The 23,379-nt window shown below is 43.8% G+C and overlaps 1 protein-coding gene across 1 annotated transcript; it reads left to right on the forward strand.

The window, feature by feature from the left end:
• Positions 1 to 7,801: 7,801 nt before the first annotated feature.
• Positions 7,802 to 23,017, forward strand: LOC310987996 (carbohydrate sulfotransferase 6-like). Its single transcript, XM_083974474.1, has 2 exons — positions 7,802 to 7,875; positions 21,698 to 23,017. Exon 2 carries the CDS (start codon positions 21,772 to 21,774, stop codon positions 22,960 to 22,962), a length of 1,191 nt encoding a protein of 396 aa, XP_083830600.1. The 5' UTR covers positions 7,802 to 7,875; positions 21,698 to 21,771; the 3' UTR covers positions 22,963 to 23,017.
• Positions 23,018 to 23,379: the final 362 nt, after the last annotated feature.

The raw sequence follows: 23,379 nt of genomic DNA on the forward strand, positions 1-23,379 counted from the left end.
TCTGACTCTCTGTCCCAGGAGATGTTTGTTAGTTTGTTGTGTGTGTGTGTGTGTGTGTGTGTGTGTGTGTGTGTGTGTGTGTGTGTGTGTGTGTGTGTGTGTGTGTGTGTGTGTGTGTGTGTGTGTGTGTGTGTGTGTGTGTGTGTGTGTGTGTGTGTGTGTGGTTCTGGACCAGTACCACTGGATTAGCTCATTCAGGCCACTCAGTCTGCCAGTTCTGTTCTGCCTGACAAGCGTCACACCCTGTGTGCTCAACCACAGTATTAAAATCTCTCATCCAACCTTAATCATTTACATTTTCAACCTTTGTCATGATACAGTAACAAATCCTTCATGTTTATGTAATAAATAAATACAAATTTTGTAATATTATGAAAAGTTTGTTTTCCAGTGGTACAGTGGTTCTCTGTCTTCTCAGTGGCTTTTGGGGGAAGGGCCATTACAGCCGAACAGGAGAGGTTATTTAACCTCACTAATGTGATGAACAGGATGACAGGTGATTTAAGTGGGGCAGGGTACCAGACTTGCGGGTGAACAGATGTGCCACTTTATCAGCAAACCATTTACCCTCACCTCACCTAAAATGTGTTCCTCTAGACCTCCCATTTCCCCACTAATACCTACATCCACTACAGAGCTTTGTCATTTGATCATTAACATATTTTTATTTGCATATTTTGCTGAGATGTTGTCTCAAAAATGATCAGGTGCTGTCCATGAAACATATAAAGACCATTCTGACATGCTTGCACAAGCTACAGAAAGAGGCTTAGGGTGTTTTCACACATGTTTAGTGTGCACCCTAGTGCGCACCAAATGTTGAAATGATAGGCTACATTGTTTAATTTTTCAGTTAGTGCGGTTGCTTTCACACCAGCTTTTTGTCACTCGGGACCAAACTTGGAGAGCGTCATGTCTCCATGACTACTAATCTGGAAGCGCTGATTGATAAAACTTTCATGATGGAGACTCAAGTACGCCAGTTGTTAGTAGCTCTGGTCATTTATTTCTATATTGTTTGTATGTATAACTCTTGGCAAACGATAGTTCCGATCTACTTTTCTAGTTTGGTACTTCCGGCTGGTTTCCAGTTGCGTTCACCCAGCTCCGTCCTGTTAGTTCCCGGTTAAGCGTTAAACACGGGCGTAGCTCTGCTGCTCGGTAACCAGCTGCTCCGTGGACACAAGGGACGGACCCGCCGACCTGTCCGGTGTCTGAGCGGACTCAGTGGACACGCACCGACCGGCTGCCCCGCTGCTGCTGCTTCGTTTGTGGGGACAGAGCTCCGTAGGACCGGGCGGTCTCCCCGCTGCGTTAACGGAGCCCTTTTAGCTCAAACTTGTTGAGTTCACCTGGCAGTTGGGTTGCACCAGAATGCAGTTGCTTTCACACATCAACTAGTGCGCACCAGAGTTCGGCTGGAGCCGAACCGAGACGAGACCACCTCCTCAGGCCGCACTAGTTTTGGTGCATTAGAGTGCGATGTGCTTTCACACCGACCCAAACGGGACCAAATTTAGTGCGATCTAAATTTAGAGCGCACTAATTGCAGGTGTGAAAGCATATAGACGCTTCTTGCCTAGGGCCTCCCGAGTGACCCCTGGATAACACAAAATATAAAACATACCAGAATGCTTTCTGGTATTTTTCTACAGCTGTTAAGTGGGTTGTTCACAACACAACCAGTGCATGTCACTAGTATTGTGTTAATATTGAGGTGAAGTGGATGTGTAATGTGTCTTTGATCTAAATGCAAATGCTAAATGGGACCTTGGAGGGTATTCCTTTGATCCCTCACAGCCACAAATGAGTAGATGTTGAGATGTGACACCTTCGATCATCAGGGCGGGGGATCAATCATGTGAGCACAATCACCACCAACGTCTATAGAAAGCTTCACAACAGTCTCTCTAAATACTTGACACCACTTTCCCATTGACTTGAACCGGCCCCACTGTTGTAGTAGATGTCAATGTCTATTGTTAAGTGACAGCATTGTATTTTTGTTTCCTTTTGTTTTACACCTTACCGTGTCTCTTTCACATTTGTGCCTGTGGGTAAAGTCATCCCTGCCCTCCATCCCCCTACTCTCCTGTCTTTCTCCAGCCTTTTACCAGTGACCAAAGAACTGTGGTTCTGGCTGCAGAGAGCTGAAGGACAGGATATGAGCCCGGCTCATACAGGAACCAGGTGCATCCTTTACTTGGAGTATACTCATTACTCACAAAGCATTACTCACGTCCTTTCTACTCAGCTCCTATAGGACTAGACGTAGCATTACAATGTCTTATCATGTTGTAAACATGCAACTATTTAATCAAGCTGTTTAAAAAATCCCCCAAATCATTTTAGTGTTTTTTGAGGAAACGTCCCCACCCTGTCCAACCTCCCATGTTTGCTGGTCCTTATTGTAAATGCAAAATAAGATTAGAACAGGTACGGAGCCAACATGTTCATCTGCATAATGAGCAAAATAAATGTTAGTCAAAATGTTTTTGAGTGACACAAAGTAGGGGTATGAATTAACATTAAAGGGATAGCAGCATTGTTTTCAAGTGGGGTTGTATGATCTACAACCTAACCAACTCACGTATCCCTCCGCCCAGGGTTAGCGCCCGCCGATCAGCAGTTGGTTAGGTCCAAATAAAAACTGTGTTTTTCCTGCACTTTGAGGGGCTGGAAAAATTTATATTATAGCGAACAATGGAACAGTGTATTTTTTTTCAGGTAAAACCTCTTTTAGGCCGCGAAAATAGGTAGTTTCTTTGGGTCTGTTCACAATGTTGTAAATCTCTGGGCAGGACTATGGGCTGGCGTTGCTAACGGGAGGAGTGCAGAGAGTCTTCTACTGCAATTAAAGAACTTAGGGGCTATTTGTAGATCATACAACCCCACTTGAAAAAATGCTACTATCCCTTTAATTGGGAGGTTGACCTCTACCCCTCCCCCACACCCACTTTGTACAGTTTGCAGGCATAATCTATCAGCACCAGCAGGTCTAAGTTTTCAACAGCTCCACCATCTGACCCCTCAGGCAATCATCCTCCACCTGCTCTGATGGAGGAGGTGGTATGTGGAATGAACAAAGACAATGGGTTTTCAGTTGCAAGCAGAGTGACATGCTGTGCCTCATGGTAGTCTTTATATTTTTTACTGAGACAAAGTTGTTTGTGTATATTCAGTTTTATCAATAATAATTCTGCCCATTAAATCCAGTCCTTATGAATGCTTTTATATCCCTACCATGAGTAAACTAATTCATGCTATATTTGGAGTTAAAGGGATAGTTCACCCAAAATTCAAATTTCGCGCAGCAGTATTTGTCCATATAATGGTTTTCAATGGATACCAACTTCCATACTGCTCGTCTGTAATGTCCCTCTTGTATTGAAGCCCCGACATGAGAAATTGTTCCGCCGTGACACAGGAAGAGCAGTGAACCGAGACACAGGGACATTACAGACGAGCACTATGGAGGTATTTGGATGTTTTTTGGTGTGTCTTTTTGGACGAAGAAAGTTGGTATCCATTGACAACCATTATATGGAAAAAATACTGCTGCGCGGACCCCCCCGTAACTCAGAGAAGGAACGGAGGACTCTGAAAATTCTCACAGCTCTTAGTTGACATGAGGGTGAGTAGATAATGAGTGAAATTTGAATTTTGGGTGAACTATCACTTTAAGTTATATTAGATATTTCCTATGTGTCCTTGCAAAAAGCTGCCTGTCCAAGATGACTTAGGCATGTTTGTATCTGATTGGCTAAGAGGGTAGGGAACATCTGCAGGCTTACATCATATACAAATAGCCACTGACTGAAAGACACGGAGGAGAGGAGAGTCGATCAGTGTGCTGTGAGTTATCAGATGAGTTATCCAAATGTGGCCTGAGCCAGAACTGAAGCGAGGACAGGCAGGAAATGGAGGGCAGAGGTGCTGATTACCCTGATGTGGCTTTATATCCTTTACCCCAACTGGAGTTGAACACCTGGCCGGCCAGCCAGCCATATTGTTCTGCCTCAGTTGCTATGTCTGCTGCCCTCACTACAGCCTCCATGGTACTGTTAGTGCCACAATGCAAAGGTACTTCTGCAAATCTATCCACAAGATCAAGATCAGCCTGTGGTTTGTTGTAATGATCTCTGGGGGAAAGACGAATGTCTGGTCTGGATCAACCTGCATTTACCAGTTGTGGACAGTGTGACTCTTGCAGATGGTTCATCACATAATGACAGAAAATTGCCTTCAGTTATAGGGCTCTAAACATAAAAAGACAAAAAAACAACAACAACATACAAACCAAAAAAACACCAACATTCAAACCAATGAGACACATAAAATCGCATTAAAAAAAACTACTAATGAAAGCTTGTCTTAAAAGTGGTGCCTGTTTTGCTTAGAAATGCACACTGCAGTGGGAATAAAGCTGTTTTGTAGAGGCTGAAACTGTCATTGTCTGCCCTCACTTCCTGTTTTATTTTGAAGTCTGTGTCCATGTCTTCCTGTAAAGTTTCCCTCCTGTGTGGTTACCTAATGTATCTCACCTGTGTTGATTTCCCCACCTGTTGTCCATGCATTGCTTTTGTCCCTTGTGCTCTTTGTTCCTGTGTTCCTGCCATCATGTTTCTCCCTGTGAGTTTTTGTTTCAAGGAGGTCATGGAGTCTGCATACTGCCCAAGTGGACAGGCAGTATTCCTAAGATGGTTTTCCATCTACCTATTTAAGGAAAGTCGATCCATTGTTGTTGCAAAGTAGTTCATTTGTATAAATGGAAAAGAGGATGGGTGATAAACACAACCTTGTGTGACCGCAGTACTCCAATCCATGCTGGTGGGTGAATGTTTTGTCAACAGGGGGAAAAAATGGCAGGAGTTGTTTAAAGCAGTACCGTCCGTGGGACTTTTACATAAATTAAAGTTCTTTACTGTCAGAGTCTTGTCAGACAAGATGGCACAATGCTGACAAATAGAATAGACCAGGAGAGAAAAGGTTTACTGTCGTTTGTTGACTGCATTCATTGCATTTGTGATAAGTGATAAGGGTGTCCTTTTCTATCTTTTTCTTTGCCAGGGGTATCCTGTGGCGTTACCCTGAGGGGAGCAACTCAACCTCAGGGTGGAGGGGGCGTGGTTTGTCATTGATTATTGTTCAAGATTTCCTGTGTACAATTGTGGAGGTCATCTAATGGCTTTTGTTTGCAACCCAACATCCCTCCCGTTGTCTTAATAATCCACCATGTGCCCATTCAAATCAAGGGTTCTACTGTCTATGAGGCTGACAAACATTTATTTACACTTGTTTATCACTTGTCATCTTGCCTGTGTTTCTGAGTCTCAGTGTTTGGGACCTATCCAACAACACCAGTCTGGTGATGCATGAAAATAACAAAACTCTTATTTTGAAATCTGCTAATACTGATGACATTGATATGATTCATCTTCCTTTATCCTGATGCTTTATGTTTAAATGAAGATGGGATATCCACTGTCTCCTGTCAGTCCTATAAGACTTTAAATTTATCATGATTTACTGTGAAGTTTTTGTTTGAAGTAATTGGTTTTGCCAACTTTATTCTTGGGAATTTTCAGGGATGGAGTAGGCTACTACACCCTGTTTGAAAACATGGGGTTTGATGCCTGTACCCCCTTTAATAACTGGTGTTACATCACTGGAGTTACCAAAAAGGAAGGTGACACCAGTGCAGATTAGCCTAGTGACTTTGGATGTACAGATGAACTAAATTAAAAGCTGTTACTGGAGTTCCTTTGTATACAAATACGCCATGGCCAATGGTGTTAAAGAGACTAAGAAATTTTTCAAGTTTTGCAATACACAATTTTTTAATCATTAAAGGTGTACAGAAATGGCCGTTTGTCCTGTTTGTCGCGCCGAGTTGTCACGAGCTGCAACACGAGTTTACCCGAGTGAGGAAAACGAATCTGATTGGTCGTTATCGAGCGGGCGGGATATTCAAAGCTTGGGGCGAGCCCGAGCTCCGTGTGTGTGTGCGTGTCTCAGACGTTTGAATGACGGATTACGGATCCAATATCAGTGGCTGGTGAATCGTGTACAGGCTGACGTATAATCTGTGCGCCTGCATTATCCAATGCGAAAAAAGAAATACACACTTTCATCCCGGATTTACTCAAAAATAGAATTTTGCACAAAGTTTGGCCTACATCGTCTGATAGATGAGTTATCACATTAATTTTATGACCCAAAGTGGGCTCAAATTCAATTTTCTTTTCTGTAGGGTGACATCAGGTAAATTGGGCCATCAGGTAAAATGAGCCAGTTAAGGTTTGAGCCTCCTAGCTTTTTAAGTTTTAACAGGCAATGGCTGTAAATGATTTCAAATTGTTGCTACAACTGTACTTGACAAAAAACAATTGATTTGAGTGGTCTCTGGTTGCTGTTGTGGGTGGGACAATGCTTTATATCCAGCCTGCTGAGGAGAAGTGTGCGAAAAGTGGCCTGGCAAACAAATTTCACTTGAAACTGATAAGGTTGATAACTCCGTAAAAAAACACATCTACAATAAAAAATGTGATTTATAATACACATTGTGATTCCCCCCATTGGATAGAATGCAAAATTCTTGCTAAGCTTACTTATTTTTAATTTAAATGCATTTTTTGTGGGTGGCTCAATTTACCTTAATGCATCATGGTAAATTGAGCCATGCATTTCAGCTAAAATGGGCCACATACAAAACACAGTCTTACACTGAAGTTACACAGAAATTGAGGGTGCAAAACATGTTCAAAGTTAGATATATATCCAAGGTTGGTCAGTGCCACTTATGGTGCCATTAGCACTGTGGGGGAAAAAATGGCATCTATAATGCCACACACACACATACACACACAGTAAAAGAGCCTATAACATAGTCAGTTAACAAAGAGCATAGCAACAACATGATCATGCAATTTTAAAATGCATTTTAAGATTACAAAATGTCTTCAACCTCTTATGTATTCACTGTTAATGTTAAGTTTAGTGTTGTAGTTTAGTAGTAGTGTCAATTAATTATTAAAATTTAAATGATTTCTGCTAAAATTACTGTGTTGTTCTCTCTTGGCCCAATTTAACTGAACGGCTGGCCCATTTTACCTGAACCTTCATCGTACCTCGAGAGGGAATATCCCGATACTTTAACTCTCATAATTCCAAAATAATTATACTTTTTAATTTTTTTTTCACACAGAAACATTTAAGAGACCTATGTCGATTTTTTAAAATATCAATGGATTTCATGCATAGCGTTTTTGATGGTCTTATTAATCGTTTACCAAAAAGTGGCCCATTTTACCTGACTTCACCCTACACCTTTAAGCTTCATAAAGTTAGTTGTGTAATGATGATGTAGGCTAATCATGTGGTTCAGATCTTAGAAAAACAAAATACACTTTAAGACATTTTTGACTGATTGCACAAAAATGTCAAAAACCTGTTGTTTTGAGATGTTGGGTTATCTAAAGTGAGATGTGAAGTTTTGAGGGCAGGTGAAGGTCTGTTTAGTCATCTGTTACTGGACTGTGTTGAGGGGAAACATGGTCCAAAACCTGACGAGAAGGCTCTGTAAACTTAGCCATGACTCAGCAGATGTAACAAAGGAGCTCAGAGGTTAGTCCTCAGCACGGAGCCTCCGTCATCCTGCTGTTGAGACATTGAAACTGTCCCCGAACCCCCTCGCTCCGCTACACCCCGCCCAGTCCACTGCCAGTCCGCCCGGCCCCGGCAGGCCACGTCTCACAAACCGAGCAGTGCACGCAGCCGAGCAGTTGCGGGCTGAGCGCAGAGAGGAGAGGAGAGGAGAGAGGGGGACAGGGCTACGAACCGGCTTTGTCTCCAGGCACAAACACCGAGGACCAGGTAAGACCGGGACCGGCTGTTTCCTCTAACTGTTGCAGGGTTAGGGTGGGAGAGGCCAGGCGGACCGCAGCGCGATTGAGAGCGGACGCACTTTTTTGGGGGGCGACGCATCAACAACTTGGCGACTTTTCCTCCTCGACACTCACTCAGACACACGTAGCTGTTGGTTGTGTGAGCAAACGGTTTGGTGCCATCTCCCTCCCCGCTGCGGGTGGACAAGCTACTAAAGTTACTGCTCCATAACAGCAGGTTTTAGAGCAGCCCGCTGAGGTTCACCTGAGCCCCGGATCGTGTCCCGAGGTGGAACAAAAATAAACAGCCACAAGTTTTTAGATGCACACACTCGCTGGAGACTCGGACCCGGCGCCAGTGTCTCAGTGTCCCCGCAGAGGAGGACAGAGTGGCGGTGATGTGAGCCGCAAACAGGAGCTATAGCCTACGTGACATGGGCAATGAAAAAAAAAAAAAAAACCTAGATGAAACGAATTATTCATTTTGACAGCAGAGGTAACAGAAAACAACACAATGTGAAATTGATTTGGTGCTTGTCAGTCATATCTGCATCTTCCTACATTGATAGTTTGTGAAAATTGTCAAATCTGAAGTTGCCCTAAATCAGGACTGGATTGAGACAAAAAAAACCAACCCAGGCATTTATGTGTATAAATATTTTGGGTGTAGCAAAAAAGTTTGGTTTGTGTCATAGGCCTACACAAACACACTACAACCCTGCATCTATAGGCTACTACCTCGTAGTCAATATGTTACTCATGTGATATTGACATTATAATGAGGCATACAGACTCACCCTATTTTCAAACGCATTAACAGGTAGCCATCTTCACAACTTACTAAGAAGGGGCATTGAACTTAAGTGAACCCCAGCCGCGTCCATCACTCCTCATCACTGAGGACTTTTGCTGAATTTGTAGTGCATTGTGTCTTTGCTTGTGTTTAGTACGTTGAGGCCTCAGGGCCACCGTAAACATAATTTATTGACCTTCACCAGTTTATTAATTATCATCAGCTCAGACAATGTGGAAATGAATGGTTAGTTGCAGTTCTGTCCATGCCGTTGTGATTCCTTTACCCAGTGAGTCAACATGTGAGTACACACATGTAATCTCAGTTTGCTTGTAGGTACAAGTATGACACTATTTTACCAGACAGATCACAAAGGCTGACTGTTGTACTTAATGATCAGTGGCTGAGCTCATCAGTTTTTAATGACCATAACATTGCAATGTGAGATGTTTGCACAGTGTTTTGCATTTATTATTGAGGGTAGTCGTAAGCCAAAGGAGTTAACAAGAAGAGCAGCTGTTTGAGGTTGATATTGAAGGTGGCCCTGGCTGAGCAGTTTATTTATCATCCTACCACAGTGCTCTCTCCGCTCATAGTCTGTGCAGCTGCACAGCATCCTGACACCACCCCGATAAGGTTGATTTAATGCTCCTTCATGTGGGAAGATGACAAGTTTAAACAGCATGTTTCTGAGCAACTGCAACTACTCGGTCTTTCGGTAGATGTGAATTAAAAATGTGTTCACAAAACACCAACTGACCTAAGCTGAGAGTTGTTATAGCAATTACCAAACACATAGCCTAATGCCACACACTAGGACGTTAGAAAAATCAAGATAAGGTAAATAATATTTGTTCCCATATCATTTTAGTTAGGGTTAGGGCCATGTTCAGTCAGTCAGTGTTAAAATGTATTAGGTGTTTGTAAATCACAAGTTGGTATAACTGAAGTCACATTGTCAAAACTCTTCACAGTCTGCGAATCAGAAGTCCATGTGGAGCAAACTGTCAATCACTTTTCATTGCTTTTACACAAAATGCTATTACAGACCACAGTTACCAGTTACTAGCCCACCACCTGCAAAACACTACACTTTTGCAGCACATTTTTCAAATGCTAACGCACTGCGTTCAAAACAGTTAAAAACAGAATGATGGAATGGACAGTGCATTTCTGCTGCAGCCACATTGAAATCTATAGTAAATCATATTAACATATTTACAATAAAATGAAATAATAAGAATAATTTCAAATACATCTGAGTCCATTTTTTTTAGCTAAAGGCTAAAGGCCAAGGCAACTGTGGATGTCCCAGGCCAGAGAGGAGCAAACATTACAATGAGAGCCATGATGGTTTGCTTTGATACTCATCTTATCAATAGCACTAATCAATATCAGATCTCTCAACAATAAGACTTTTATTTTGAATGACTTTTTCTCCACTCACACACCGTCGCTGGGGGCTGGCTCCAGAAGGGAGCAACTCTCCATAGACCCCCATGTTACAATAGCAGACTTTACATCCTCAATAAACATGATCAAAGCCTGGTACCATTACGTTTTTTGGTCTCAACCGATAGTTTCTACCCCCGCACACACTCTGAGGGGGGTGAATTTTTTTTAAACTCTACCATTTTACTATTATTAGGTTTAAAGTTCTGGCCAATTAGGGCGCGGAAACGTTGAGTGACAGGTCCGGAGACCGCTGCTTCGAGGCCAGTGGGCGGGTTCTCAGCCGGCTAACAGCCGCACCTCTCCAAACATGGCAAGTGAAATCCAACATGGCGCAGTTCAAACCCCCGTAGTAGCGGCACAAAACAGACTCCCCCAAACCAATGGGTGACGTCACGGGTGCTACGTCCATTCTTTTTACAGTCTATGGTAGCTGCTGTAGCGGTGTGTGTCTCAGGTTACAGGTAGATGTGTGGATCTGTAGATGTATGACATCATCATTTCAGAAAAAATCTGTATTGGCCGTCCAGACGAAAACGCTGGGGCGGCGTTTTCAAATTTTCCCACTCTGGAACCCGTTTTCAAAAAATACTGTTATTACCCCCCCAAAACGCCGTATCCGTGTGGACACAACGCCAATCCGAAAGTATTTATTCGGATTCGAAAAAAACGTATTCGTGTGGACGGGGCCTTAGTCAAATGCACTTCTGGGTCTTCTTTGATTTCTTGCTAACATCCTCCTGCTGTGCAGACTGTTGAACAATCCAATGTGGTGTTGATTTCAAGGAAATGTGTGGAAAGTCTTTTGAAACTGGCCTTGATCCACTCCCAATGAAACACAGCCGTATATAGGGAAGAGTTATAGAAAGAAACAGGTCATCAGGTCCGAAACTGTTCATTCAGTTTCCACTCTCACCTGATTTTCAGGTGATTGTGATCAAGGCTGCAAATATAGATTTTTAGATTATGCCAGTTCTCTGCCTAATTAATCATTCATCAGAACACAAGCTGGGCTTCGGGAACAGTGGATGTGTGGGGGTTGTGGCATCAGCTTAATAAGTAAATCTCAGGGAGAAACACCCGTTTTCCCAGTGAGCAGCAAAGTCTTAAGATAGAATTGACATGAACTCTAACTGGGAACAGATTGTCTCCATCTTGATGAATAAGTCAAACTTGAGAAACGTATTGATCTATTTGATACACAGGATCAGAGGCAGATGAGAAAGGAGACAGGGCAAGAACAATTCTTTGGCCTGAAATAGATAATGGATCTACTTTTCTCAAGCTGCAGATCCTCAGAATATTCTCACATCAAAATGATTTTCTCCCAACAGATCAGGAGAAATTTAACATGATTCAAGACCCGTCTCTGTCTCAGCACACAGATCTCTGCTCTCCGCTGTAATATTTTCTATTACACCAGCCTGGCGTACATTTCAGCGCAAATAAATACAAAAACAACAGTTTCATGCTTTACTTCTTCCCATTTTATATGACTCAACGGAAATATAATTTATTCATGATGAATAATAATTCAATTAGTATCATGAGCCACTTCACTTCCTGTGGCTGAGCTGTTGTGCAGTGTGATGGCAGTAAGGACAGAGACCAGTTGTTCCGGAACAGGGGGTGATTTACATCAGAGATCGGTTCGTTTGGTCATATGTGAACACAGCATTCAGGCTTGGATTCGGAACAAAACAAGCGGGCCGAGATCGCTTGGGAGAGGTGGTCTCAGCTCGTTTCCAATCGAGCCCTGGAGTGGTTTGTTTGCAGTGAGAACGTTATTGACACAGAAACTGACACAACACAATACACGCTGCTGGTCTTCAGTGGTTCTCAATCACCAGGCGTGCTGGTTCGTACTGGCCCGACTGGACACGCTGATTCAGGCCAAGTTCTGGTTTAAGATCACTCTGGTTGTCTTTTTTTTTTTTTTTTTCGTGTTTGGGTCCGGAGTGCCGAAAATATAGGCTACACAAAAGACTCGGATTGGGTCAGATCTGCGCCTCAACCGCGGTTCGTGTCGGATTTTAATTTTCAGCCCCGTTGAGACCTCTCCTCCATGGATTTATTTTCATTTTTGTTAGTTTGTTAGCACATGGTATTTGTTTATAACTTTGGACCGTTTGGAACTGTTATTGTGGCCTAGTCCACACGAACCCAGGTATTTTTGAAACCGTGAACATAATGTTCCCGGTTCTATGTTCTGTCCACAAGCAACCACACTTTTGGAACACTGAAACCGGAGTCCAGGGTAAGGTTTTCGGCCGGGGTTGGTTTCAGCAGGTGCGTGTGGACACGGCAACCGCGATTGTTTCTCTCATGTTTCTTTCATAGCTGCGCGCATGCTGATGTAAACACTGCCCGCCCGCAGAGGTTGTTTGCAGTGGTTTGCAGGAGTTGACGTGAGCTCGCAAAAATGGAGATGACAAAGTGGATCTTGTTTATTGGCATGCTCTCGGCTTTATGTTTTACTTTATTTATACGGCTTTATAGGCTTTAGACAAACGATTCCCCCTTGCGTTAGTTCCCGGTATAAACACGGGCGGACCTCTGCTGCTCGGTAATCAGCTGCTCCGCGGACACAAGGGACGGACCCGCCGACCTGTCCGGTGTCTGAGCGACTCAGCGGACACGCACCGACCGGCTGCCCCGCTGCTGCTGCTTCGTTTGTGGGGACAGAGCTCCGTAGGACCGGAGCACCGGGCGGTCTCCCCGCTGCGTTAACCCGTTGTCAACGACTACAGGAGCCCTTTTAGCTCAAACTTGTTGAGTTCACCTGGCAGTTGGGTCGCACCAGAGTGCGGTTGCTTTCACACATCAACAAGTGCGCACCAGAGTTCGGCTGGAGCCGAACCGAGACCACCTCCTCAGGCCGCACTAGTTTTGGTGCACATTAGAATCTAGTAGCACACAATAATTTTAGGGGCATGATGAAAAGTTACCAAATAATGTGTTTTTCTTTAATAAAGTGATATGAGGTCAATGAGGAGGCATTTATAAGCAAAACAATTCAATTCATAGCGTTTTAAGTTTTAGTTACATTGTCCAAAGAGTGCAGAGAGAACAATACTGTAACAACTCATGTATGACAATACATGAGTTGTTTATTGGTGCAATCCATGTGCACACTGCAACTGAGATTGAGTCAGCAAGTCAAATTCTCCAAAAAGTGCAGAGAATAATACTGTAACAAGTACTGACAACAGACTTAAGCTTATTTGACCTGTGTTATGACATACAACATTCATACAACAGGCAGGGTTCACAGAAGGTGCTTGAATTTTGAGGGGAGGGGAGGGGGTCAATGTCCTTGAATTTCAAATGAAATTAACCAATTAGTTACAACCCAACTAGTTCTAAATGCAAAATCAAAGTCTCCTCAATCTCTTTAAACACAAAGGATATTGTCCCAGCAGCTTTTGTAATCTGGTCGTCTGGCCCGTTTGGAGGTCAGCCACGACCTGTCTCCTCTCAGCTGCCTGCAAGGTTTTTTTTTGTGCCGCTCTGAATGCATCTCTGCACACGGTATGCCTATTCGATTTACTGTGTTTCACTAAAGTATCTCGTTTGAAGTTTGCGTTGCCTGTGACAAAAACTGACTTTCCAGCTGCTTGCTTCTGCGCTTTGCAGTACTTACAATACATTAATTTGTTTTCGTAAAGGAGCCAAGGAAATGTTTTCTGCCAGTCAGCATTAAACCTGTACTTTTTACGGCTGGGAATGGTAGCGTTATTGCCTGCTCCTCCGGTTTCTTCAGTCACGTTAGCTTCTTCATCTAACGGTAATTCTTCCTCGTCCATTTCGTCCTCTTCCACCATTTCGGCCTCGGTGGGTCCACAGCTTCTGGCTCTGTCGCCCTTTTAAAATAATCGGTAATGCGCTTCATAGTTCATACGTTTTGTTTTTGTTTGTTTGGCTTTGCCTCGTTACCATAGATCCATGATACTCCCTCCGCCTTTAACCGCCTTCTGCAGCACGTCGGCAAGCACGCTCACTACGTGTAAATCACGTGATTTGGCTGGTTATGGAGAGCTTTCAGTGTTAGCAGAAGGAGCTTGTAATGTATGATGGACAGGGGGCCAGTGGAGTTTCATGAGGACTGGTGTAATATGATTCGAGGACTTGTTACGGGTGATGATTCTGGCGGCGGTAGACGGTGGATGAGTTTCTGTGGTAGACCGGTGAGGAGGGAGTTGCAATAATCCAGGCGGGAAGTGACCAGGGCATTTATGGGGATTTTGGTGGCGTGCCGGGTGAGGGAGGGGCAGAGACTGGAAATATTGTGGAGATGGAAAAAGACCAATGTTATTGATGTGGGATGTGAATGAGAGGGTACTGTCCAAAATAACGCCAAGACTTTTAACTTCAGTTGAAGTGGGGACCAAACAGCCGTCAATGAGAATACTGAGGGGGTGGGATTTGGAGAGTGATGATTTGGATCCAATGAAAACAATTTCACTTTTATTGCCATTGAGATTGAGCTTGTTGTTTGACATCCAGTTTGTATTGGTTTGCAGACAGTCCATAAGGGCAGTAAGTGGTGATGTAATGTCCGGTTTGGTGGTGATGTAGATTTGGGTGTCGTCAGCATAACAGTGAAAGTGGATACCAAAATGACAGAAGATATTACCAAGAGGGAGGATATAGATGATAGAGAGTATGGGACCGAGGACAGAACCTTGTGGAACACCATGAGGGAGTGGTGAGGGTGATGATCTGGTATTTTCTCTATGGATAAACTGTGAACGGTCAGACAGGTAAGAATGGAACCACTAAAGAGGAAGACCCCGATCTAAGAGGATGGTGTGAGATATTGTGTCGAAGGTGGCACTGAGGTCTAGGAGTATGAGGATGGTGAGTAGGCCAGAATTCGCTGCTAAAAGAAGGTAATTTGTAATTTGAGTGAGAGCTGTTGTTTCTGTGCTGTGATTGGGACGGAAACCAGACTGGAAAGGCTCAAAGAGGTTATTGTTAGATGGCCTTGAAGTTGGCAGGCTACTGTACGTTCAATAACTTTTGAGATGAATGGGAGGTTTGAGATAGGGCAATAGTTATTGAATTCATTCGGACCTAGGCCAGGTTTCTTTAATATGGGTGTGACTGAAGCAGTTTTGAGTAGGGAGAGAACAATACCATTTGACAGGGAGGAGTGCACAATTTGTGCGATCAGTGAGGAGAGTGTGGGGAGACAAGCTTCGACCAATGTGGTAGGAAGTGGATTGAGTAGACCTGGAAGACATGATCAGTTGAGGTATCTGTTGATTCGAGGGAAGATGGAAGGCAGACTGAGTGCTGGTGGACCGGACAGTAGCATTGAGCCGAGGAGTGTTTGACTGAGAAGACAGGCAGGGGGTGAGATAGTGATGTATGGAGTAAACTTTGTGATTGATGAAGTCCAAGAATTGCTGACAATGAAGGGCTGATGTGAAGTGGGTGGCAGTTTCTTTGGCTTGAGTAGTTTATTTACTGTGGAGAATAGAATCCTGGTAATGTTTCCATCGTGGTGGATGATGTTGGAGTAGAAGGCAGATTTGGCAGCATTTAGAGCAGTCTTGTAAGATGTGATGTGGTCCTAGTACATTTGGGAGTGAACAGTGAGTCTAGTTTTCTTGGCAAGGCACTCAAGGCGGTGGCCATGTGTTTTAAGTTGGCGGAGTTCTGAGGTAAACCATGGAGCAGTCCTAGAAAAAGTCACTGTGCAAGTTTTTGATGAAGTCAGGGTGTCCAGTGCAGTAAGTAGTGTGCTGTTGTAATGGTCGACAAGTTCAGTAACAGAGAAAAGGTGTGGATGAGAAATTGACATAGAAATTAAACTGTTAAGTTCTGTGATGGTGATGTACTTAATATTACGGAAGGACATGATATGGTCTTGACGGGATTTGCAGACAGGAAGGTTGACATCAAAAGTTAAGAATTTATGATCTGACAAATGTAAGTTCTGTACCGGAAAGATTAAATGGAACAACACCAGAGCAGCAGATCAGGTCTAAAATGGCCCTTATTGTGTGTTGGAAATGTAACTTACTGAGTGAAGTCAAAACTATATCAGTGTGGAGATAAAGTCTATGAAAAAATGTCATTACAGTGTTTCCCCTAGCACGCACCCCCCCTCTATTAAATATAAAAGAGGCCCACATCAGGGTTCGATGTTAAGGTTTTTTCCTACTTGTCCTGTCGGGCAAGTAGGCTACTTCTCAAATCTACTTGCCCCATCTAATGCTATTTCACATTATTTGACCAATAGCAGTTACACCCTCCATGCCCTATCTGAACAGGTGAGCCACCTGTTTAATGCCTGATCACAGTTGAAATCTTGAACTGAAGGACCTTTAATGGCCAAAACATTAACCATGACAACATTTTAACAGATAGCTGGCTCCTCCAATCAGATTTTGTATTCACATGCTGCAGTAGACAGTGGACAATTTAGCTTCAGTATTAATTCAGTATTTAAAAAAAGAAAATGTTGGCCTTCTGAAAAGTATGTCCATCTATATGCTCTCAGTACTTGGTTGGGGCTTTTTGACTTGAACTACTGGAAATACCTTTCCATGTTATTCTAGTTTATTGAGACGCCCCTGTAAAACTCAAGGATGTGGGACATTGAAACAACAGCGACAGGGAAACAGCCAATCACCTAACAGCTGTGTAGTTCGGTTGAAGCACTCTCCACGTGTGTTTATTGACAACAGGGTTACACGTTAGCTCGTCGGTATGGTTAGTACTAAACTGTAACAGGTCAGGTGACTGTTACTGCGTGCGTCTGCCCCGAGTCTGAAACAGTGGCGGCGTTAATGAAGCAGCGTCAGGACGCTCACCGTCACTGAAACGCTCGGTGAAATCGCCGATTGAATGCGACGAGCCGCGAGCGACGTACAGCCTATCTTACCTGGTAGAGCACACCCGCTGCAGCGACCCAGTTCGATTCCACCTGACAGTCCCTTTGCTCCGCGTCAGTCCCTCCTCTCACTCTTTCTCCCCCCTCCCCTGTCTCTCTCGCATGACGCGCGTCTGTCGCCCGTGATATTTTTTTCTTTTTTCCACGGCACCGTAGTTTACTTGTTATAAACCTCAACATCCCATAATATGCTCGCACACTTGTATCATTACTAGGCAGCGAAGAAGGTTAACTCGCGTTGCAGAACAGCGCTGCACAGAGCCTCCTAAACAGAAATGATTATTGATTTCTGAATGAATGGATATGTCGCTTATTTTTTGCCATATTAATTTTTTTTGGCCTGGCGGGGGCTCTGGTTGGCCTGGCGGCCCGCCAGGCCTGTACAATGGTTGATTGTCAACATGAATATTAAAATCCCCAGTTAAGATTATATTTAGAGTGATGGCACAGATCTGCTGAAATAGATGAGAGTTCAGTGATGAAGGTGGAAGAGGCCTTAGGTGGACGATAGACAGACACAATAATGGTGGGTACAGGTCCCTTCAACTGCACAGCCAGTACTTCAAATGATGGTGAACTCTCGCGATAGATCAGGGCAAGGCCACCGCCCCTACCGGAAGTGCGTGGTTTAGCAATGTAGACAAACCCATATCCAGACCGGATATTGAAGAGGGAGAGCGTGAGAGTGACGTTGGAAAGTTTCTGAGTCTGCAACACAGGGACCAACCGACCTCCTAACTCAGTTTGGCTCACGTGATCTCAGCGCCCAAAAGGGGCGAATAGTAGCCTGGTGAGAACAGAGTGTTGGGGGAATCACTTTTTTATTTTTTTATTCATCAAACCACAGTTTTTGCAGGTTCCCGCAATTTTTGCCAATTCACGCAATTTCATCGCATAAAATTGCAGTCACACAAAAACTCTGCATTTTTCTGGAAGGACTGAATCATGTTGCAATTCAAGTCGACAGAGAAATAAACTAGACGTCTGGTCATCTTCATGGACCTGACTCAGAGAGATTAGAACATTTTGTGTTGATTATTGGTCTTTACAGAGAAAGAGCATTCCTCTCGATCAGCATCAGCATCAGCAGTTGTCAGGACCGTAAAGGAAAGGAAACACAGTCTGAGTGAAGCTCTGGAGCCATGGGCCCGATACCTGGCCGTCACCAACAATGGGAGCCTCCAGTGTTATGTTGTAATGAGCAGGAGGGCCGTTGTGGTGAGCCATAGCTGTCGGTGACGGCCAGGTATTGGCCCACGGCTCCACAGCTTCACTCAGACTGTATTTCTTTTTCTTTGCGGTCCTGACTGCTGCTGCTGCTGAGAGAGAGGGGGGGAGAGAAGCCGCGTTTCCACTGCAGGAGTTCCTGGTAAAAGGAGGGGTAGGAACTTCTACAGGAACTGTCCTCTCACTCGGCCCTCTCGGTGGCCGTGTCTCATGCAGACAGGATCTACCAGGGTCTTATGGCGATGTGCGACAGTTTCGATGTTGTTGTGCAGCTGGGTTTTTTTTACTGCTCTTGTTGTTGTTGTTTTTTCTGGCAGTATAGACCCTTTCTAAAAAAAAAAAAAAGATGGGGTTTTTAATTGATAGATCGTCACGTAATCCTTTGACTGCATATGTAAAACACTTTTTTTTACCAGGCCTACTGCTACTCTTTTACTGAGTTATTCTCTCTTTTTCTGGCCATTTTGCGTTTTTAGTAACGTCGGGTTTTAAAAATGCCGCTTATTTTGGGGCTTTCTCTTAGCGTCACATCCTACTTTGAGTCTGACCAATCAGCACAGAGTAAATCTCAAGTCGATTTTTCAAGGCCGATCTGAGTACCTACCCCCAGACAGGGACTCCGTTCAGCCCCATAAAGGTTCCTGTAAACGGCCAGAAGCCCATAGGTGATGATTAAGACTGATTTCATTTGTATAAGTCTAGCATTTATTTTTGGACACAAAACTCCAGACTCTACCTTTAACTAGGGTTAGAGATAGATAGATAGATAGACAGATAGATAGATAGACAGATAGATAGACAGATAGATAGATAGATAGATAGATAGATAGATAGATAGATAGATAGATAGATAGATAGATAGATAGATAGATAGATAGATAGATAGATAGATAGATAGATAGATAGATAGAAGATAGATAGAATAAAAGAATCAGCTACGGAGGAGGACTGAGGCTGAATGATAAGGAGACAGAGGAGTTAAAAGAGAGGAGGAAGGATCTGTCACCTTGTGTTTACCTTTGGGTCCGGGGGGTTTGAACATGAGGAGAACATGTCAGAACTTGTTCAATGAGTGCAACAGATTATGGTGCGCTTGTATGCATCACCTCAGTTAGCAGTACTGGAAACTTCCAAGGACAGTCCTATGCAACATTGTGTCTATTTCTGTTTTCACAATCAGCAAAAGCTTAAATTGTACCTATATATATATATATATATATATATATATATATATATATATATATATATATATATATATATATACACACACTGTTACCCATAAAGTTGGAATAGTTTTCAGACACATTCCTCTTTTTATTCCTATAAAGGTTCATTGTGGTTTAATTTTTACAATCACATTGTCACAATAATTTCATAAGAAGAAGTTAAAAAAAAACAATAATAATTCCAACTTTATTTTATGGGCGACCCCGTATATTTTAAACCAGAGGGGTTTTTCTCTGTTAGGGTTCAACATAAATGCTTTAATACAGCTTCTCAACAGGATCAGGCTTTCTGACGATTAAAGCCAGCTTCTTATGCTCTCAATTAATCAGGATCAAAACATTCCCTGGTCCTAATTGGGTCAGCCTCCCGCTTTCCATTGTCTCTCTTCTTTTTTCTCTCCTACTGTGTCTCAAGCCAGCCTCTGTTTGTGTCCCCTCTCCCTTGATTGGGAATCCCCAACACCTGTGTGCTTTCCTGGGCATTGTGGGAACTGTTATTCCCACTCTCTGGAGACCTCCGTGGCCTACTACTAGAGTGAATGTACCTGAATCTGTACCATAAATCCATGAACAGTGTCTTATAATATTGTTTTGACCATGATTATCTTTCTAGTTCTCCTCTCTCACTCAGTTGTGGTGGCAGATGAGGGGGGGCAGGAGTTAGTTTGACCAGTACTAATACTGTATGTAATCTACTGCATACAGAACATATGATCTGTTGTATTATTAGGGCCACGGGCCATCACACCGGGCACTAGTCCCCACAGCTATGAAATAGCTGCAGAGACCAGTGCCCGGGCGACTTATACTACTTATTTTTCTTCTTCATCTTCCGGACTATTTTGATTCACTACAAATTATATATCAAAACGTACGTCTTGATCGGGATTGGTATGCTATTACTTTTCTCAACAGTTTACGGATTTTTCGCATCATAAGTCGCGAAAAACTGCGCAAAATTTTGCATTGAAGTCAATGGGACGGGCAAAAAAAAAAGAGCGAAAAAGACCAATCATTGGAGTTTAGCAAACGTCTACTGCTCAGGCATACTTTCACCTAGAGACTTCATTTGAACTTGAAACAGTAGACACAAGTCTTGTGTATTGGCGTATTACTCCACGTTTTGATAGGTCATATAGTTTTTGATCAATCCCTGATCAATGACCATGATCATTTTTGGAGAAATTATGAGATTATAATGGTTGTGTATTGCACGGAATGTTCGTGTCAGAGTGGGTGACATCATCAGTTAGAGTGGGAGAAAGCCCAGAAAAACTCCAGATTTTTTCTCTTTCCACACTTGGCCCGGCCACAATTTACACTCTACACACATACTTTTTTCAGAAAATTGTAGACAAACTTGTTCTGTCTCTCACCATGTGCTCAAAATATCAGAGGGACTTACAGAATTTACAGAATCAGCCTCTGAGTGCGGCCACGTCTGTCTCTGCTCCTCATTGACTCCAATACAAAGATTTTGTGAGAGAAGCAGAACGGGCCGATGTTTTAAAACTGCCAGCGTCTCCAAAATATTTACTGTAGAAACACCAAATCGTACCAAATTTTTCAGGAAGTACTTACAGCTCCGTTGATCTGTGTTTTGTTCTGATAGGAGTTACCGTTTTGTCACCGTAAGCCTTTTGCGAGACTGGTGCAGAGGCAGAAAATCGCTCTTTTTCTCCACGTTTCTGTCTGCCTCAGCCTGCGGGGCCCCTATCGTCATTGGCAACCACCTCAAGTTGCCGTGGTAATGTCTGATTCTCAGGCCAGAGCTCGTTAACTTCATAAACAATCCACCTGGCTCTCGTTTAAATGTTTGTAAACACATACACACAGCTAAATCAGACTGACACAGGATGCAGCTCATAACATGTGTCAAGTCAGTCACACACACACACACACACACACACACACACACACACACACACACACACACACACACACACACAGACTCTAGAACCAGCTTCATGTGATTACAGTTACAGACACACACACATCAAAACACACAGGTAACATACAAATGCGCACGTAAGCGCGCACTCCTCTCCCACACACAGGTAACTTCATGTGATTACACACACACACACACTAGCTCCCGTGGCCCTCTCAAAATTTCCCAGAGGAAATTTTCTAGTGTAATCTATCATACCAATGGCAACCATAAAAGCTATTTAATATCTGTCTCTCTCTGTCTGTCTTTCTGTTGCAGAGGTAACACAGCTCCACAGAAGACGTAAAAACCGATCCACATCTCGCAGAGGCCACTGACAGAGACCATTACCCATGATGCCCCGCTGCAGAGTGAGCCTCAGCACCATGATTTTCCTGGTGATCCTGCAGGGTGCAGCAGTGGTGTTGTTTTGTGGCTGGTTTGTCCAGTTCAGTCCCTGCAGCTCTGCCTCCTCCAATGACAAGGTTCATGTTCTGCTGCTGTCGTCCTGGCGATCAGGCTCATCCTTCCTTGGCCAGGTGTTCAGTCAGCACCCGTCTGTCTTCTATCTTATGGAGCCCGCTTGGCATGTGTGGTTTAAGCTGGAGAAACCCAGGAAACGGGTGCTGCGAATGGCCGTGAGGGATCTACTGAGGAGTGTGTTCCAGTGTGATTTCTCCGTGATGGATTCCTACCTTCCAGAGCACTACAATGTGTCCTCCTTGTTTATGTGGCCTCAAAGTCGAGCTCTGTGCTCGCCTCCAGCCTGTTCTCTCACACCACGCAACCAGTTCAGTGACCCAGATCGCTGCAAAGAAGTGTGTGATGCCGCTGGCCTGCAGGGGGCAGAGGAAGCCTGCCACACCTACAGTCATGTGGTGTTAAAAGAAGTGCGCTTTTTTGAGCTGGAATCTCTCTACCCACTTCTGCAGGACCCAAGCTTAGACTTCCGCATCATCCACCTGGTCCGAGACCCACGGGCTGTGTTTCGGTCTAGGGAGCAGTCAGCGGGTGCCTTTATACAAGATAGCGCTGCTGTCTTGGAGCAGAGAAACATCCCACCTGCTGAGGTGCCGTATGAAGTCATGCAGGAAATCTGCCGTAGCCATGTGCGCATCAATGAAAGGGCCATCCTGAAACCCCCTCCTTTTCTAAAAGGGCGCTACAAAATGGTCCGTTATGAGGATGTGGCACGCAACACACTGGAGGAAATATCTGCACTGTATGAATTTGCAGGTCTGGAGATGACGCCGCAGTTGGAGGAGTGGATCTACAGAGTTACCCACGGAAGAGGCAAGGGACAAGCCTTTAAAGTCACTTCACGAAACGCCACCAATGTGTCTGAGGCTTGGCGTACCCTGCTGCCACACAGCAAGGTCAAACGCATCCAGGAAGTGTGTAAAGGGGCCATGTCATTGATCGGGTACAGGACAGTTAACAGTGAAGAAGAACAGAAGAGACTTGACATCGACCTGCTGGTGCCACGGGAACCATATCAGTTCAGCTGGTTACCAGCTAAAACAGAGCATCCAAGTGACAGTTAAAACATGAATGACAAAGACATTGTCACCAAGAGACTACATGGGACAGAGGGGCTGATGCAAGCACTAGAAAATATTAGATCGATTTGGAGCCAACTGCAAAACAGAACCAGATTCACTTAGATTTGCTGACAGTATGTTGTTCCCTGAAGCCTCTGTACAAACCAACCATCACCTGACGCTCTGAACTACATCAGCACATCTTATGCAAGAGCCAGACACATGGCTCGAGCCTAAATCTTAATGTGCAAGGCTACACATGGAAATAATTCAGTTTGAAACAAGATGACAAAGAGGCTTTATTTAAAACAAAAATCAACAGCACTCATGAGTAGCTCTCCATTTTGTCTGCTCAGTCTATGAATCACGTGGGCTCTTTTTGGTGATGCGCAATCCCATAAACAAAGTGAATCTGGGGCT

Source organism: Trachurus trachurus (assembly GCF_905171665.1).
Source record: "Trachurus trachurus genome assembly, chromosome: 6".
In the NCBI taxonomy this organism is placed as follows: Eukaryota; Metazoa; Chordata; class Actinopteri; order Carangiformes; family Carangidae; genus Trachurus; species Trachurus trachurus.